Raw genomic sequence first — 18,752 nt, 5'->3', positions numbered from 1 at the left:
CTTTCCATCGCTCTTTCTCCCACTCCCTCTTCGCATTTGTCTGTTGCTGTCAGACGGCAGGATGTGAAGCATGGCAACGTGATGGAGTGTCAAGTTTCCCTCACTGCTAAACCTCTGCCAGGTGATCACTACAATTAGACAAGTGTATTGGGATTATACAGTAATAAAACCAGTAATAAACCATTATATTTAAGCATTGAGTGCTCTCTATGTATAACTCACTAATTTGTCTATGCTCACATTCTATCCCCAGTGTAGGTGTACGTACAGCTAAATGAAGTAGTGAGGTTGAATTGTTCCACATCCTCCAATCTGGCAACCCTGAGTTGGAAGTCCGCCAAAGCCAGCGCTCTGCCCCACAACCTCTTTCACCCTAGAGATGAGTCTGGTCTTCATGGCCACACCTGACACCTTTGGAATCTACCACTGCATCTCTGTGGAGAGGGGTTATGAGGAGATGGCATCTATCAACACTGAGACAGTGTCTCTCCTCGGGCCATTGATACTCCAGCCATTCAAATCCGGATCACCACAAACATCCAGAGGACCACAGAGACTAAAGACCAGATGACCACCATGATGGAGATTCCAAGCGACACAGGAGAAGCTAGACCTCATCAACTTTGGGGAGGATCCAGTCATCACCACAGACGTAACCACAACCAACAAGACTCCAGACACACAGTCCACGACTGAGCATCTCGAGGACAAGACCCCAGACACCAATTCCAGTCCTGAGAAGCCAGAGGATATGACCCCAGACCCCCAGTCCAGCAGTGAGAAACCAGAAGACATTGTCAACCACAATGAACCCTTAACATCCAAGAGTTACCAAAGTGAACTGGTGGCAGTATCATTTCTCCTGGCTGTGTGTGTTTGTGTGCTAGTGCAGGGAGGGGTCTATGGGTGGCGCCTGCTGGGCAGATATAAAATGGGCCCCTGGGACACTGCAGAGGGGGGATAAAAGGAAGTTTTGACACTGGCACAGGTTATTGAAGTAACGTAACATTAGCTAGTTTAACGTCCGATTACTCTGACCATCAAAATAGTCTGTTAACCCCACTTTTCATACTAATCTGGAGTTATTATTTTAATGATATTTAGTTTATGGAGATGATAAATAAGTAAAACAAATAATCGTCTTTTGATGGCGTTTAATCTATTGATCCAATTAAATTAATAGTTCTACTTTTCAGCCCTTCCAGCCAGTATTTGAAGTATTTATAGTGATGACTTGCATTTTAAATTATATACTAGGCCTACACAGTATGTCTCATGTGATATGATGACCTGTCCTTTGGGAATCAATACATTATTTCTCGTGTGGGGATGGTGTCTTTTGATTTCAGGGAGAGATGTATGCCTTCCCAAGGGATGGCAAATCATTTTGCCTGATGTGAACCATAAGTGGGTGTCCAAGGCATTGTTCAGGTGGTCTGGGAATGGGATTCCAGAGATGGACTTTGCCAGGGTTGACAAAACATGGTGGGACCACCCCCCACCACCATCTGCAGCTCAGTAGAGATGGAGAGGTACTTTTCCCATCCTCTGCTGCTCTGGATACCCAGGAAGCTCTGGCAGGCAAAGCTGTATTGCCCACATTCTGTGCAGTAAGAAGGTCATCATTTGGAACATATGGTTTCTTACACGGTTCCACGCAAATACACTGGTAATGGCGATATACTTTTAATGTAATTAATAATCTAATGCTGCTTTTATATTTAATACAAACAGCAACACATTTCTCGTTGTGAAATGTTATTATAGAATTATTCCATTCTCAGTCCGGTGTATTCTCATATTTGTTTTTTTCTTTAGGAGAACTAATTTTGAGTACCTCTTCAATCAGACTGGTTTGGTGCTGCAGGATTATACGGCTGCCATTGAGGAACTGGAGACAGGTGATCCTGATGTCCAAGGGGAGGATGAGGGGTTTGTCGAGCTTGTGGAATTTCAGGGCCTGACAGTTCCAGTGCTGGAGACAGCCCTGCATCTTGTTGGCACCTTTCATCCTACTCCCACCCCCTCTACCAACATCCAGTCCACAGCTGCATCAGTCAGTCCCCTGTCCTCCACTCCTGTATGGGCTACTCCACCCCATGGGCCTCTGTCCTCCACACCTGTGCTCGTCAGTCCCCTGTCCTCCACTCCTGTATGGGCTACTCCACCCCCTGGGCCTCTATCCTCCACACCTGTGCTCGTCAGTCCCCTGTCCTCCACTCCTGTATGGGCTACTCCACCCCCTGGGCCTCTATCCTCCACACCTGTGCTCGTCAGTCCCCTGTCCTACGTTCCTGTTCGGGCTACTCCACCCCCTGGGCCTCTATCCTCCACACCTGTGCTCGTCAGTCCCCTGTCCTCCACTCCTGTATGGGCTACTCCACCCCCTGGGCCTCTATCCTCCACACCTGTGCTCGTCAGTCCCCTGTCCTACGTTCCTGTTCGGGCTACTCCACCCCCTGGGCCTCTATCCTCCACACCTGTGCTCGTCAGTCCCCTGTCCTCCACTCCTGTATGGGCTACTCCACCCCCTGGGCCTCTATCCTCCACACCTGTGCTCATCAGTCCCCTGTCCTATGTTCCTGTTCGGGCTAACGTTACTCCTTAGTCCATGGACCATAAATGTTATTTTTAAAGTGTGAATTGGCTTTGGCTGTCAGCTTTAATTTGAAGGTATTTTCATCCATATTACAGGACTTTTTTATTACAACACTTTTTCTACATAGTCTCCCCATTTTAAGAGGAACCAAAAGTATTGGGATAAATTCACTTGTGTATTTAAGTAGTCAAAAGTTTAGTATTTGGTCCCATATTCCTAGCACACAATGATTACTTCAAGCTTGTGTCTCTACAAATATTTGCTCTTTTGTTTTGGTTGTGTTTCAGATTATTTTGTGCCTAATAGAAATTACTGATAAATAATGTATTGTGTTATTTTGGAGTCACTTATTGTAAATAAGAATGTTTCTAAACACTTTTACATTAATGTGGATGCTACCAGGATTACGGATAGTCCTGATGAATTGTGAATAATGATGGAGAGACACACAAATATCATACCCCAAGACATGCTGTATGATAAGGGCTATGTTGAGGTAGCTTGCAAGTAAGCATTTCATTGTACTGTACTGTTCATTGTTCTGCATATATGAGTAAAATTTGATTTGACAGTAAGGATGCTTGCCATTTCAGTAGACATAGTTCTAAAAGAGAGTACAGCAGGGCTATATCTCTGGATAAATTTGGCCAGGAGGGCTGTACTGCTCAGAATTGGCAACAAGGCACATTTGTTGGGTCAACATGAGATGCAGTTCAGCCTTTAGAGGAAGCAGACCTTCACATAGGTTGTTGAAAATGCTCTGTGGTATGCTGGGTATTTGGTGGCATTGATGAAGAGTGATGCAACAAAAAAAATGCTTCCAATCAGATTACTTTGTAGGAGTCCCAGCATCCATTCCACACCTCTTAGTCCTCCGCTCCTGTACGGACTACTCCACCGCTAGCTGGTTCTCTGTCCGTGGCCTTGACGCCTGTGCCCGGCTGGGCCTCTGATTTCAAACAATTAGAGTATATTTGTCATTCTCACGTCTTCCTCCAATTCTGTGTCTTGAATTACTTGTTTTACAATCAAAACAATTTCGCCAACATTACGTTGATGTGAACTTGATATTGCATTTATAAATTAAGACATTTCTCTTATTTGAGATAAACAAGATTCAACTCCTGTGGTGTTTAGGCTTAACACATTTAGGCTCCCCTTCTATAAATTCGAATCCTGAAGAGGGTGAGCGGTTTGACAAAAAGAGACAGGTTTTCATAAAAAGTTAGGGATGACAGATTTACAGGCTGAGAGGAACGAGGATTGTCGGATGAAGCCCGATACTTTTCAACTCTGACTGTCACCGTAAGAAAAAGAGAGCATTAAAAACGATTCAAGGCTAAATACAGCAGCCGTGTTGGGATTCGATACATCGGCGAGTATGTTCATTCTTGGTAGAAAATGCACCCCGAATTTGATACACTCTTTATTCCTGGTGTCACAACCTCTATTGATGAACTATATCCTCCATACCCTGCAAGTGTAATCTCGTCATGAAACGTCATCAGAAGTGTCGACTAAATTTGAGGGCTGAGGGTGTGTCTGTTGAAGCAAAGCGTTCCCAGAAATCTCGCGATGTTGCGTCTCTTGAGTTTTTAAACTGTGATATTGGTGCTTTCAAGCCAACTGGGAACTCGGAAAAAAACTAGGTCAAATCATGACGTCAGTGATCTTCAAGTCGGAAAGTTGCAGATCAAGAAAGATGCTCCAGCTTCCGACTTTGAATTCCGAGTTGATTGACAGTTCAAACGTTTTTCCCAGAAGTCCCAGTTGTCATGAATGGACTGAAGTCGGATATTTCCGAGTTTCCAATTGCTTTGAATGTAGCATATGATATAAATTGATAGAGCAGACGCAACAGGGCTCTGTAAACATTGAAACAGTAGCCTAGGTTATATCCTAGTACTTCCGTGTTTGTACATTAGCTGTTCCCGAACCTGGAAAAAGTGGATAAGTGGTAAGTTGTCCAATTTGAATTGTTACAAATGTTGGCTAAATTGATGTTGGTTAGGCGATTTGTGTTAACAGCTGTAGGCCTAATAACTGTAATCATTTGCAAGCTTCCATAGTTTTACATTCAATTCCAATTGAAATACAAAACACAGATTTACAAGTGCAACTCAAATGTGGCTTGAAAAAAGGCTATCATATATTGTAATCATTGAGTGTTGTCAATATTGTATTGATTTATTTAATTAACCTTTCAATGACGTTAGTCTCATTCTCCTTTGCGAGACCTAAGAAAGGCCCATTCTGTGCTAGTTACTGCTGTTTTTGGTCATTTGAAGTACACCTACATTTTACTCTTCAAACCTCAATTTTGTTCTTCAAAAGGCTATTGTTAATGTTATTTCTAAACCAAGGACAACCTAGAGAAGACTTAGGCTATCTTTAATGCCATAATAAACACTGACAAAATGTCTGCAGCTGTATTAAAGTATCAAGCTTTCAGTGTGTAGTTTTCTTTGCAGGTGTTTGTTGAAGTGAACCGCCCTCATAAGGATCATCAACCATGTCCACCTCTATCACCACTGCAAATGGAGTTGTGGTAGTGACACAAGTTTTCCCCTTGGCGGAGAGTGGCAAGGCTTCAGTGCCACTTCTGAATGTCACTCCCCAAATCCAGAGTGTGCCCCCCGCTGTGCCACTGCTGACCACTAAAGTGTCAGAGATGACAAGGGTGTTCCTGCAGGTTCAGCCACAATCTCTTGGGGTGAGAACAGAATATTACTGTCCTTTGTCTTTTGTGCTCATTCCATCCATTTGCCATTGGATTCAATCATCGGCTGTGATATTGTAGAGATCTATATTTAAGATCCTTTGAGGGCAATTTGATTTAGAAGAAAACAAAATCTAGGCTAAACTGTGAAACACTATTAGTTACCATTTCCACTTGTTACTCAATGTTCCCAGAATTACTGTTGTCTCAGATTGTGCAGATCGTCCTTGGATTGGTGTGTATGGGGGTGAGCCTGTCTGCTCTTCTCACCCCTATCCTGTATGACCAGTTCCCACTCTTCATGGGAGTTTCTGTAAGTTCTGGGTACCAAGGGGGCAAGTAATATCCAACACACTTAATGCTACACGGACACATGCAATTTTAGAGATGTTTCCTCAGAGTGAATCTGCCGTCATCTATCTTACAGTAGTTCTGTTGTAACCTAGAAAAGTAGGTGAACAAGCAGGATAGCACTCATGACCAAAGTGCACCCCACACCCACAGGAGACAGCAGAACTTGTTTATCTATAAAGTGTAGGCCTCTACAGTAGGTGACATTGGATGTGGCAGTTGATTGGTCAGCGTCACCTTAGCTTCATATGTCAATGGTCTAAAGTCTCTCTCTTTCCTGTGTTGCTCACTCTCCAGTTTGTCCTCTCTGGATCTCTCACTGTGGCTGCCCGGAAAGGAACACGTTTGAGTCTGGTTAGTCATTCACTGTGACTGTGGTTAATAGCAGTGTGCACTTCAAGTTTACTTTATTAGATTTATAAATTGAGATGTATATCAGAAATTAAATCTTTGCTATTAGGAAGTAAAACAGGATATATTTTCCTAGACAAACTCACAAACCAAAAATCTAACCAGTTGCAACAGTTAATAGCAGTTAATATGTCCACATATTTTAAAACAAAACAAATTAACACTGTCATGCAATGGTTGTTCAGTTTCCCCTCCTCTCCATTTCCCACCCTGTCAGATTAAAGGGACTCTGGCTGTGAATGTTGTCAGTGTTCTTGTGGCCCTGGCTGGGGTTGCCTATATTTGCATGCTGCTGACTGTAAAACATGAAGATGGTTTCTGCACCGAAACTGCCGACAACTATACTTCCAATTCCAACCAGAACAGGATAAAGGAATGCACAATCATGGTTAGGACACTATATGTAAGTATTCATGGTAGTGACCTGGTTCATGTAATTTTGCTGTATGCATTTGTTATACTAACTTCAGAGAACTCCGTAACCTTCCAAACACAGGAGGTTGGTGGCACCTTAATTGGGGAGGATGGGCTTGTAGTAATGGCTGGAGCAGAATAAGTGGAATGGTATCAAATGCATCACTCTGTTTCTGTGTTTTATGCCATTCCATTTGCACCGTTCTGGAAATGATTATGATCCATTCTCCCCTCAGCAGTCTCCTGTGCTTCCAAACAGTTTGTTTATTAAAGGTTGCAAGGAGCTAGAGAAATGCATCTTTGCAGGCTTATTAAATGTTTTATGTATTTACGAGATACCGTTGATATTGTTTTACCAGGATGAGAAACCTGAACAAAACTTGTAAATCATTCTAAAGTTAGCCCAACCGTTGATGCATTTTCCTCTTGTTTTACCTCTGTGTGCATCAGAAAGTCTTGAATGGGGTGAAGGGCCTACTGCTGGTCCTGACGGGGATGGAGCTCTGTGTGGCTCTCACTGTCTGCATCTTCTCTGGGAAATCCATTCACCTCCGTGGGTACTACAGCCTGAGCTGTGGCCGGGGGATGGTAAGCTTGAGAACGCTGCAGTCATCGCTTACATCAACAGGTTAATAGTCTGTTGAGCAGGCAGAAAGTGCAGCAGCTGTACATACATTTAAAAAAAAAAATTCAAAGTACAGTCTTACAGTAGCTCAAACAAACGCTATGGGGCATGAATCATTTTGCCTGTTTAACAGAACATTGCTACAATCCCTAACTTTCCCCAACACTTGTTGCTTCTTGACTCCCCCTCTTGTAAACTCCTAGGTACCAACAATAACTGAATAGCTCCACCTAGTCCTCTGGTAGTTTACACGCACCAATCCAGTCCTTTCAAATCCCCAGAATGGTGAAGTGTATATGGGTCATGTTGAATGGTCATTTTGAGATGATGCCAGTCTGTGCTAGTTCCTCACTTCATCTGTCTTCTCCTGCACCTTGTCATTGGGTCTAGGTGGTGGTAGAGACTGGTACTGACCCCACCGGAGCCAGCCAGGCCTCCCTGAGCGACAGTGACGTGGCCTTACTGGGCAGTGTTGAAGACTCTGACACCCCGGCTCCACCATACTCTCCTTGAGGCAGAACCATACCATACACATCACCCTACTTCTCACAACACGTATTGCATTGTAGTATACCCTATGTACTCATGTGTGTACTCATGTTTCTCTTGTTTGCATTTATTTCACAATTGCTTACCTAAACTGCATGAAGATTATTATTATTATTATTAGGAAGTGTGACGCCATTGTGAATGTTTCCGACGTTTTGTTATCAATGTGAACAGTCATGTGTCCTGATGAATGTAGTGCTTACTAATTCATGAAGTAGGACTATTCTCTTTGCTATTTCATATTACTAGAGAGTTGATATCTTGATTTCTGACAGTATCATTCTTTCATTCAATAAATGTAATATTTCCTCTTCAAGTGTTAGTGTCTACATTGGTAGAAGTTTACACAGATCACTGTAACCTTATAGCTATTTCCATCTGGTTCCAACTGTTTAATGCTTTTCTGGAGGTGAAATGCCAACCTGACATCACATGCACTCAAGTCACCCATTCATCTTTTGCATTATTGATTGAAGTGCAACTGAGAATGCACGTTGAGTGGCGCTCTCCTAAAAGCTGGGGCTCTGTAGGCTAAATATAATTAATGACATGAGGGCAATTTCATCCATCCATCCCTGGTTTAATAGCCTCACCCTCAACAGTAGGAGTCGACGACTAGTGCTCTTGCATTGGGCGAGTTTGTTATGCATGGCCTGGTGTCCCGGGTGGGTGGAGACTTTTATTTAGGACCAATGGAATGGTTGAAAATGAGCAAACTCCTGGGGGACCGGGCCACGCAAAACAAATTTGCCCATTGTTTTTCCAGTGATGTCCAGTGTTACTGGGGAAAATAACTGCTTATCCCATTCGTTTTAACAGAAGGCAACGGTAAGTGATCTGAAATTGTATCATTATTATAAAATGTTTCTTGAGAGATTCAATATAGCAGCACATTACTCAATTAGAGGTGACTCTTTATGAGTAACTAATACAAAGACAAATTAAATGACGGTGCTTGCTGAATTGGTAACATTCACAACCACACCCGTTGAAGTATCCTGTAAAGACTATGAAGGAACAACATGCCGACAACAAATGTCATGCATTGCCTATTAATTTAAATGTAACTAGCCTATATACTTAGCTAAGTATAACTATGGTAAGATTTTCTGTTTCACACCTCCCAACAGTAAGTGAGCAAGCTTTGATTCAATTTGCTACAACATGAATGTTGTGCCCCGCCAATATCCTCTCAGAGGAACAGCTGTCTATAGTTATTCCAGTGGAAGCCCCAAGACTCTGGGGTGAGCACTCAGTTCATTCATAGATGTTTATAGAACAGTTAGGATACTAGGAATGGAAGGTATGAATGTGGTTTTGTACTATATATACCTATAGTAGTAGCTGTTCTGTCATGTTCATGATGCACTGATGTAGCTTATAAATGTGTAATCGGTTCATTTAATATTCTTTTTTTTTTGTCTCTCACTACACACTTCTGTGGTAATTTGAGATGATCATTGGGCTGCTAACGGTCTCCATGGCTGGGAATCTTTTTCAGCTGAACAGTTTCTTTAAAAGATATGTCTTTGTCATGTTAATTGTTGGAGGATGGGTAAGCTAAATATTGGTCAGTTGTCTTTTAGGTTAAACTAAAAAGAAATTGGAACTGTGCTATATATATTCATGCCACTTGCATTGTTGAACGATACTTCCACACATTGTGTATGTGATCTGTCTCTAAAGTTCAGGATTTTGTTTATTTATCCCATAGGTCCTCATTAGTGGAATTACTCTTGTATATGCTGGCATTAACCCTACATAAAGTACTTCTGGGTAAGTAGGAGAAAGCTGTTTAGATGGCGTTCAGAGGCTGGCACCTAGGGTGGTGTCCAGTTCAATCACTTAACTCAACCAACCGCTGTCAACCCCTTATAACTCATGAAATCAAGTAGTTGATTTGGTTCTGGGTTCAAGATCAGTCAACCCCTTAGTCAATTAGTCAACCAAGGGAAATATATTTGTGTTTTCTTTAAGAGTATGTCGCCTCTGTTTCCACAGGTGAAGTAAAATGTCTCACTGAGCTGATTTAAATGTAGGTGTTCAGTAGCGTGTTCAGTGATGGGGTTGAATGAGTGACTGTCAGTAAGGGTCCAGTGAAGGAGAGAGAGGCTTGCCCACCTTGCAGTTGTCACAACAGATTCCTTTGGAGGAACACTGGACCCAAGGAACTTTCCGAATGCACTGTATGTCCAAACATACACCCTACAAACAGGACAAATACCCCTGCAAAGAGGATCACCACTACTCCAATTTCTATGGAGACACTGTGGTAGGTATTTTCTTCAATACCCCTGAATTCAAGCAAAGGCCAGATGTAGATTGGTCTGTGTTGCTGCATCTGATAACATGACCATGACGCTGGTGTGGTGTGTAAATGTCTCCTCTGTTGTGTGTCTCTGCATGGCTTCCTTCCTGTGATGCTCTTGATCAACGGTATGCTGGGCATTCTGATTGGTTTCTTGGTGCTGGAGATGCTGATCAGTGTGGTCGTTATTCTGTATGGGCTGTGCACCATGGGTACTGACGGCCCAGAGGTAAGAACCATCTCCTCACAACCTACTTTTGGGCTGCGTTTACACAGGCAGCCCAATTTTGGTCTTTTTTTCACTAATTGGTCTTTTGACCAATCAGCTCTGAAAAGTATCTAATGTGAAAAGATCTGATGTGATTGGTCAAAAGATCAATTAGTGGAAAAAATATCAGAATTGGGCTACCTGTCTAAACGCAGCCTTGATGTCAGTTTCTGATTAGGTGACTAGATTCACTAAGATTAGATAAGTCCCTCTCTTCTCCCTGCTCAGGTCCCTCAGGAAGAGACTCACACTCCTCTGTGTGTTCCCAGCAGCACTGCAGACCCCCTGTGCTTCCCTGGCACTCAGGGTGAAGTCACCACAGTGTTGGCACTGCCGTGAAACATTCAGACATGAAGATAAATGCTAAATCTCTGGCCTAGTGGCAAGAAAAAAAAGGGGGAAAACAAATACCTTACTGTTATGCTTGCCTTTCTTGCACTAAACCACTTGCACTTGTGTTTTCTTACTAGCACTGATTCTGCTGAAAGTTACTTTGTTGAGGAATGTTTTACTTGCATCTTATTCATCCCTTACATTTGTGTGTATAAGGTAGTCGTTGGGAATTTGTTAGATTACTTGTTAGATATTACTGCATTGTCGGAACTACAAGCACAAGCATTTCGCTACACTCGCATTAACATCTGCTAACCATGTGTATGTGACCAATACAATTTGATTTGATTGTGATATGCGGTTGTCTTACCTAGCTAGCGCATTATGTTAAATCGCTCTGGATTTCTACTAAGCTATATACAATTATTTTAAGAAGGTCATACCAAGGATTATTTAGCTATTTCATTTTGAATTTTAAGACCTTGAAGAATCCCCAAAAATATTGAAAAAAAATATTTGATGAAAAATTGTATTTGGCCCATACAAATGCATTGAATAACAAATTCACTACATGGAACAACAGATAGTCCCCCCCCAAAAGAATCAAAAGGAAGTTTGATCTGAACTATCTGTCCTATATCTGAAAGCTATAACAAAGATCAGGAACATTTATTTGTATTATTATTTGTATTTATTTGTACATGTATTTAACTCCGTATTTTTGTCACTAAACAGTGTCCATATATACTTCCATACATTTTTTCAACTTGTACTGAGGACCTTCAGATGAGTCTTGAGGCCTGTGGGCATCCTAAAGCAAAATAACATGTACGTGTTTGTGAGTCTCACCTTTCCACAGAGGGGTCATTTTAGTGTGTAGCCCAAACAGTTTGGATACTACAGACAGAAGTTGGCAGATCAGCAGTAAGATTATGGGGGTCATAGAGCAAAATGGAGAACATCATCGTGAGAGTCTCATCTTTCCATAGAGGGGTCATATTATTCTTTTTTTAAATCGGACACTACAGATGATTTTGTGAGAAGATAGATTTTCGGGATGTCTCATGGTCTGACAAAACACTGTTCTAGCTCTGTCACTTTTCATTGCAGATGTGGAAGAGTGACATATGGTGGATTGAGAAACATCATGCTAAAATTGTGCTGTTTACTTGCGTGAATGTATTATTTTTATATAACTAGGCAAGTCAGTTAAGAACAAATACTTATTTACAATGACGGCTTACCCCAGCCAAACCCGGACAACGCTGGGACAATTACAGCCCGATGTGATACAGCCTGGATTCAAACCAGGGACTATAGTGATGCCTCATGCACTGAGATGCAGTGCCTTAGACCGCTGCACCACTCAGGAGCTGAACATAAAGAAACTAAAATACATCTCATTCTCCCATACATTAGATCTTGCATAGATGTATATCTTACATTGTTGGTATCAGTAGATTTGAACAGTTTAGTTGTGTTTTTCCAAATTGTTATTTTAGGCAAATGTATTTTACTGAAGCATCTTCAAAATAATATTGGTCTTTGGCGCCACCTACTGGATTAATAATACATTGAAAGGGGCGGCACATGGGCGCAACCACAGTCACAGAGGAAGAGGCAAAGCTAAAGGTTTCACTCTTGCTAAAATCTGTCCAAAATAAGGTCAACGCGTTTCTATTGGTTTATTTAAACATAAACTTGTCACCTGCTTTCCCGCCTTTGGGACAACGACTCGTTAGGGCGGAGACATTAGCATCTCCTCATTACATACAAATCTGTATATGGGGAGCTCAATGTCAGAAAGTTATGAGGTAGATAATTGTGTGATTAGTCCTTTGTTGTTCTCCATTATAATTGATTATGTATTCTCTCAGGGGAGAACAGATATTGGGAGGTCTTTGTTTGCGGACGACAGGGCACTGTGGAAGAGAGGGAGAAATATTCCCCATAAAGTCAGGAGAGTTCAAGAAGGATCAGAGAAGTTAAACAGTGGTCCCACAGGTGGGGCTTCAAGTTCTCAGTTGAGAAAACACAGACTGGTTGGGGAGGAAATATGCCTGAAGCTGTACGGGAGGAATCTGGAGAGGGTGAGAGTGTTTAGGTTTCTGGGGATCTGGTCTGACACTCGAATGACATGGGCGGAACACATTAACAGAGTAGTTATCAAAGGAAAGAAAATATTGAATGTGATGCATTGCCTGTCAGGAATGACGTGGGGGGGGTGGATAGAATGGCATTGAAAACGTTATATATATCAATATTAAGATCATCACTGGACTATGGTAGTGTAGCATATGCATCAGCAGCTCAGACATCTTTAAAAAAGCTAGATGTAATCCAGGCTCAAGTGTACAGCCATACTCTTGGCTGCAGAGTGGGTGGAGGAGGTGAGGCCAGATAGGGTCGTCATCTGCTCTGACTCATGTGCTGCACTGATGAGCTTTAATTCATTTGTGTCACGGAGCAGACAAGATGTATTGTATGACATTTTGCAGTGCCTGTGTAGGGGGAGACAGATAGGGGTATTTGTGAGGTTCCTCTGGGTACTAGCTCCTGTGAGAGTAGAGGGGAATGAGGAAGTGGATGTTCTTGCCAAGCAAGCTCTCAGACATCATAACATTGAAATGGAATGGATTTGTCAATCAGTAAAGCACAAGCCAATGGGTTAATAAGAAGTGGTCAAAAACAAATGGCAAGAGTTGTGGAATAGGGATGGAAAGGGAAGACTCCTGTGTAAGATCCAGGAAAATGTGGGGTCAGGGAGGTCCTCAGGTCAAGAGAGAAGGGAGGAACGTGGAATCACAAGGCTCTGGGACACACAAAGCTCAACAGTACAAAACATCTGACTGGGTGTGATCACTGCCAGGAGAAGATGGAGACAGTGGAAAACCTGTTATTTCAGTGCCAGCACAATGGGAGGGATTGTTATCAGATTTAAGGACAAATATATAATATATGCCATTTAGCAGATGCTTTTATCCACAGCAACTTCGTCATTCGTGCATACATTTTACGTATGGATAGTCCAGGGAATTGAACCCACTACCATGGCGTTACAAGCGCCATGCTCTACCAACTGAGCTACAATGGTATTAAAGGGCCAAGCTTAAGTTAATAGCTGAGAAAATCTTCAGGGGATGTAGTATTTAATTATGTATTTAGTTTCCTTAAAGGAAAAAGGTTTCCTTAACTATCTTTCCATATATGTTTCATTAGTAATTTTTTTACATTGTCAGCATTCCTTCAAAATACAGAAATACAGCAGGTAGGATGCATTTTGCATCACATGATGCTGCCTTTTCCATTATATGATTCATAATGCATCATACCAGCTGTATTTCTGTATTGTGAAAGTTATACTGTATATCTTGAAAACTTTATTGCTGACATGCAACACCGTTTGATATCAACAATGGACTAATTAAAAAAATAACAGAAGATGGTTTTTGGATGGACATTTCAGGAGACGAGAATAGTGGGTAGGCTTTAGATTTTTTAGACCTGGTCCACACTCCAGTCCAGTTCGTGGCGGTAAAGCACATTAAAGTTAGTTGCCAACCGCCATATATAAACTGAAGAAGAAGAAGAAGAAGAAGAAGCACATGTGATACCAATGTAGCCAATGAATGTAGGTAGCTAGCTACGTGTCCAATTGTTTATATTCCTTGGACATGACAGCTCCAGCATAGAAGCTAAGATCAGTGGGCAGGAAACAATTTTGTTGCATGAACCATCGACCTAGCTAACAAGGCAGGAGCCCACTAGATAGATAGATAGCAAAAACAGCTTGGGAGTTGATCATAATAATAACGGCTAGCAATAGAGTTAGCTTGGTTGTCAATACTTCAGGGAACTGCAGTGGGATGTCAATTGCGCTACTAGTGCTCATTTGAACAAATGTGTAATGTGGTTATATTAGCTAGCTAGCTAACACGCATTGCCATTCTTATATTGCTATCAGAAATCTGATTTGTTATTGCTCAAAGGATCATTTTACACATTGTTTTGTAAATTAGGCTAGCTATCTGTCACCTGCATTAAACTACTGTATCTATCAATAAGGATAATAATTTACAACCATGGAAAAAGTCACGAAAATACTGGTTCATCTGTCGAAGAATAATGTCGCACCGCAATGTGCCCGTTTTGCACAGGTCAGTTGTGCATGTGCTATATTTTTGCTTTGTTGTCACTTCAACAAGCCAAATGCCAGTGTCACGTGTCATTTTTGAAAACGAGGTGGGCGCTATGGCAGTGTTTGGTTTTACTGTAGTACCATTTTAAAGGGGTAGGTCACCCAAATTAAATGGAAGGTTAAAGATATACACGTAGTGTATATGTACAGTATGTGGACAACTTCACATCGAACATCTAATTCCAAAATCATGGGCATTAATATGGAGTTTGTCCTCCCCTTTGCTGCTATAACAGCCTCCATTCTTCTAGGAAGGCTTTCCACTAGCTGTTGGAACATTACTGCGGGGACTTGCTTCCATTCAGCCACGAGCATTAGTGAGGTCAGGCACTGATATTGGGTGATAAGGCCTGGCTTGCAGTCGGCGTTCTAATTCATCCCAAAGGTGTTCGATGAGGTTTAGGTCAGGGCTCTGCTGGCCAGTCAAGTTCTTCCACACCGATATCAACAAACTATTTCTGTATGGACCTCCCTTTCTGCACGAGGCCATTGTCATGCTGAAACAGGAAAGGGCCTTCCCCAAACTGTTTCCACAGTTGAAAGCACAGAATCGCCTGGAATGTCATTGTACACTGTAGCGTTAAGATTTCCATTCACTGGAACTAAGGGGCCTAGCCCCAACCATTTTAAAACAGCCCCAGACAATTATATCTCCTCCACCAAACTTTACAGTTGGCACTATGCTTTGGGGCAGGTAGCGTTCATCTGGCATCCGCCAAACCCAGATTCGTCTGTCGGACTGCCAGATGGTGAAGCGTGATTCATCACTCCAGAGAATGTATTTCCATTGCTCCCGAGTCAAATGGTGGCAAGCTTTACACCACTCCAGCCGATGCTTGGTGATTTTAGCTGTATGTGCGGCTGCTTGGCCATGGAAACCCATTTCATGAACCTCTCTGCGAACAGTTATTCTGACATCTGACGTTGCTTCCAGAGGCAGTTTGGAACTCGGTAGTGTTGCAACGTAGGACACATGATTTTTACGCACTGCGTGCTTCAGCACTCGGCGGTCCCGTTCTGTGAGCTTGTGTGGCCTACCACTTCGTGGCTGAGCCGTTGTTTCTCCTACTTCACAATAACAGCACTTATAGTTGACCGGGGCAGTTCTAGTAGGGCAGAAATTTGGTGAACTGACTTGTTGGAAAGATGGCATCCTATGACAGTGCCACGTTGAAAGTCACTGAGCTCTTCAGTAAGGCCATTCTACTGACAATGTTTCTCTATGGAGATTGCATGACTGTGTGCTCGATTTTATACACCTGTCAGCAACAGGTGCGGCTAAAATAGCTGAATCCACTAATTTGAAGGAGTGTCCACATACTTTTGTATATATAGTGTATATTTCATTAATTTATGGGCCAGAGATTGCCATCCATAATCAGGATGTATATATTGATAACCAAAAAAACAATGGTTGAATGGACCCATAGCAGGCCCATTATTTTCCCTTCCAAAATACATTGAAATCAAGTAATTTAGCTAAATGGTTAGCCTTTATTCTTGTAGTTGCCGATACTTCAAAGGTTGTTATATGAGGGGAATTGTGCAACAGTTAAAAAAAGCAATTTTTTTTGCCACTTAATTTTCTGTTAGAGCATAACAGGTCATTTTACAGAGACTCTTGATGAGGTGGAGGTGAAGTGTTCTTTGGAGAACAATCGCTTTACACTGTGTGAGTGCGAGAAGGGGAGAGGAATTCCGCTAAAGGTAATGGCTCAATGAAACACATTCAATTTAATAAACTGATAGGTTTAATTGTTTCATCAGTTGTGGCCACGTTTCCATACCTCAGACAGTTGTTTTGTGTATCCCATAGAAATGATTGTTGGTTGACTGAAAAAAGTATAATGGAAAATGTTTGGGTTTATTTGGTTGATATTTGTTTTTTTTCAGAGGGCAACCTTTTGCCCTTTCAAGTATCTGTCTGTCGCAGAGGCAGCTGCAATCCCTTTGGATGTTCAGAACCGCGGAGTGGACGTGGGGGTTGCTATTCTTCTGCAGTCAGCCAATCAGAAGGTGTTGTTAACTCGACGGGCGTCCAGTCTCCGCATTTTCCCCAATGTGTGGGTTCCACCAGGTATGGCATCATTCTGCGGAAGTAACCTTTCAAAATGAAATGGCATTCCATAGGAAGACACTTTGGGTAACCCAATTTACCTTTTTTTTCAGGTGGCCATGTGGAACTGGATGAGAGGGTAACGTTTCTAGTTGCAATAGCTATTAAACAGTGGAAGATAAATTAGATTATTCCTCATAAGTGTCTTTGCCTGTGGTTTCAACCCCCTCATGGTCTCTGGGGTCAATTCCCTTTTAGCTCAATCAAGCTTGGTGTGTGTGTTTGCCTCATATCTCTCTTGTTTGTCAGCTGCTGGACGCAGGGCTGAGGGAGCTGAGGGAGGAGACAGGACTGAAGCTGGACCCTGGAGACGTCTCAGCTCAGCTGCTGGGGCTCTGGGAGGTGGGAAATCACTGCCACTACACATCACATTTCTAGGCCCAGGGAATAGTTTGTTAAATAATAATAATCATATGTAAATATATTAGAAAAAACCTAATGGCCACAATTCCACAGACATTTGATCAATTCTGATTTGTCTGACAGTCCTGTTTGCTCATGTTGGCTTAAATGTTTGTTCTGTTTCTCTTCACAGTCGGTTTTCCCGCCCATGCTGAGCAGAGGGATGCCACAGAGGCACCATGTGGTCACCTACATGCTCCTAAACACCTCCCTCACACACCAGCAGCTTCAGGTGTCTGTCTGTCTGTCTGCCTGACTGTCCTGTCTGCCTGACTGTCCTGTCTGTCTGTCTGTCTGGTGTTATCATTAAAGGCACACAAAGCCAAATCAAAGAGAATGCCTCTGACTCACTAAAGACTATCTTTATTCTAGGCCTCTCTGCGCCCCGAGCCCGCTGAGGTCAGTGGCTGTCTGTGGGTGGATGCCTCGCTGGTCAAGGCCATCGTGTCCGCCGTAGATGGAGAGGAGGGTTCTGTGACACCGCTGGAGGGCCTGGCTCCAACCATAAGGTACATCACATCCACAAAGTAATGTACTCAAAACAATAACACATAAAAAAATATATTATATACTGTACCAAAAGTTTTACTGGGCTAATTTCCTCTGACATTAATTATTTCATTGGTTTCCTCTTAACAATGTTGCCATTTTGTTTCTGTGGTGTTGTTCTCCAGTGTATCGGAGGTCTCTCCGGAAGGTGTGCTCAGTGAGTCAGTTTTGCCATTGTCTGTTTTGTGTAACCGGGCCCCGAATAGTGGAGAGGATGTGGAGCGGGTTAGCACTGGTACCAAATACGCCCTGGTGCTCTGGCTTAAGAACCTTGAGGGACAGGGGACCCGGTGTTAACTGTCTTCACTAAACCTGGATGTCTAGCCCTGTGATGAAGTGACTTCCTGGAGGATGACATCACTTCCTGGAGTTTGCCTTAACCGGTGAAGGTCACCTAAAGTGAACTATCATCTTTCAAAAAAATCTTGTACGTATTAACCAATAATGAACTTTGGGTGAACTATCCCTTTAATATCAACAGCAACACCTACAAGTCTTATATGGCTGTTTTGAGGGCTTTGCATGAGCTATCAATTGTGTTGTGTGTAAGAACAGTTTTTATTGCAAGGGTGTTGTTAGTGATGAAATGTTATGAACAAAGTGGATTTATACTGCAGATGCTTTTATGATCATTATATTCCATTTGCGCCTTCAAGCCACAAGATGGCAATGCATAGCCTACACAGTGATTTCACATTTGGAAACAAGCGTGAAACAATCAGAATTCTGATTTAAGTTTACATAATTATCTTGACTTGTAAATAAGAATGTGTTCTTAACTGACTCGCCTGGTTAAATAAAAATCTATAAAATATTTCATTTTTCTAAATGTAATTATTTTCCTCAACCAGCATATTTCCTATTATTTAAAAAAATAAATTGTATTATACTCAGACAGAAGTTAGGTCTC

General features: G+C 42.2%; 2 protein-coding genes across 3 annotated transcripts; both read left to right on the top strand.

Moving 5' to 3' along the window:
• The first annotated feature begins 4,350 nt into the window (after nt 1-4,350).
• On the top strand, nt 4,351-7,984 carry LOC115176574 (membrane-spanning 4-domains subfamily A member 4A). The gene is made up of 7 exons (XM_029736642.1): nt 4,351-4,556; nt 5,071-5,312; nt 5,530-5,631; nt 5,967-6,023; nt 6,298-6,483; nt 6,945-7,082; nt 7,510-7,984. Exons 2-7 carry the CDS (start codon nt 5,112-5,114, stop codon nt 7,630-7,632), a joined length of 807 nt encoding a protein of 268 aa, XP_029592502.1. The 5' UTR covers nt 4,351-4,556; nt 5,071-5,111; the 3' UTR covers nt 7,633-7,984.
• A 5,758-nt stretch (nt 7,985-13,742) lies between these two features.
• Nucleotides 13,743-18,656, top strand: LOC115176877 (nucleoside diphosphate-linked moiety X motif 17-like). Of its 2 annotated transcripts, none has more exons than XM_029737229.1 (8): nt 13,743-14,734; nt 16,369-16,482; nt 16,669-16,852; nt 16,945-16,970; nt 17,141-17,233; nt 17,427-17,525; nt 17,666-17,802; nt 17,968-18,656. In XM_029737229.1, exons 1-8 carry the CDS (start codon nt 14,660-14,662, stop codon nt 18,137-18,139), a joined length of 900 nt encoding a protein of 299 aa, XP_029593089.1. In that variant the 5' UTR covers nt 13,743-14,659; the 3' UTR covers nt 18,140-18,656. The 2 variants fall into 2 exon arrangements, with proteins under 2 accessions (XP_029593089.1, XP_029593090.1); XM_029737230.1 differs by having other exon boundaries at nt 13,765-14,734; nt 16,391-16,482.
• Nucleotides 18,657-18,752: the final 96 nt, after the last annotated feature.

The sequence above is a fragment of the Salmo trutta genome, chromosome 37 (genome assembly GCF_901001165.1).
Source record: "Salmo trutta chromosome 37, fSalTru1.1, whole genome shotgun sequence".
NCBI classification, from domain to species: Eukaryota; Metazoa; Chordata; class Actinopteri; order Salmoniformes; family Salmonidae; genus Salmo; species Salmo trutta.
Note: the sequence above shows the minus strand (reverse complement) of the source record. Positions and strands in the feature narration are given on the sequence as shown.

Excerpts from the sequence above, each read along its gene's own strand:
- LOC115176574 (XM_029736642.1), top strand. The coding sequence starts at position 5,112 with ATGTCCACCTCTATCACCACTGCAAATGGAGTTGTGGTAGTGACACAA. Across the intron at positions 6,024-6,297 it reads AAGGAACACGTTTGAGTCTG|ATTAAAGGGACTCTGGCTGT; the intron begins GTTAGTCATTCA and ends CCACCCTGTCAG. Across the intron at positions 7,083-7,509 it reads TGAGCTGTGGCCGGGGGATG|GTGGTGGTAGAGACTGGTAC; the intron begins GTAAGCTTGAGA and ends CATTGGGTCTAG.
- LOC115176877 (XM_029737229.1), top strand. The coding sequence starts at position 14,660 with ATGGAAAAAGTCACGAAAATACTGGTTCATCTGTCGAAGAATAATGTC. Across the intron at positions 16,971-17,140 it reads ATGTGGAACTGGATGAGAGG|CTGCTGGACGCAGGGCTGAG; the intron begins GTAACGTTTCTA and ends CTTGTTTGTCAG. Across the intron at positions 17,234-17,426 it reads AGCTGCTGGGGCTCTGGGAG|TCGGTTTTCCCGCCCATGCT; the intron begins GTGGGAAATCAC and ends TTCTCTTCACAG.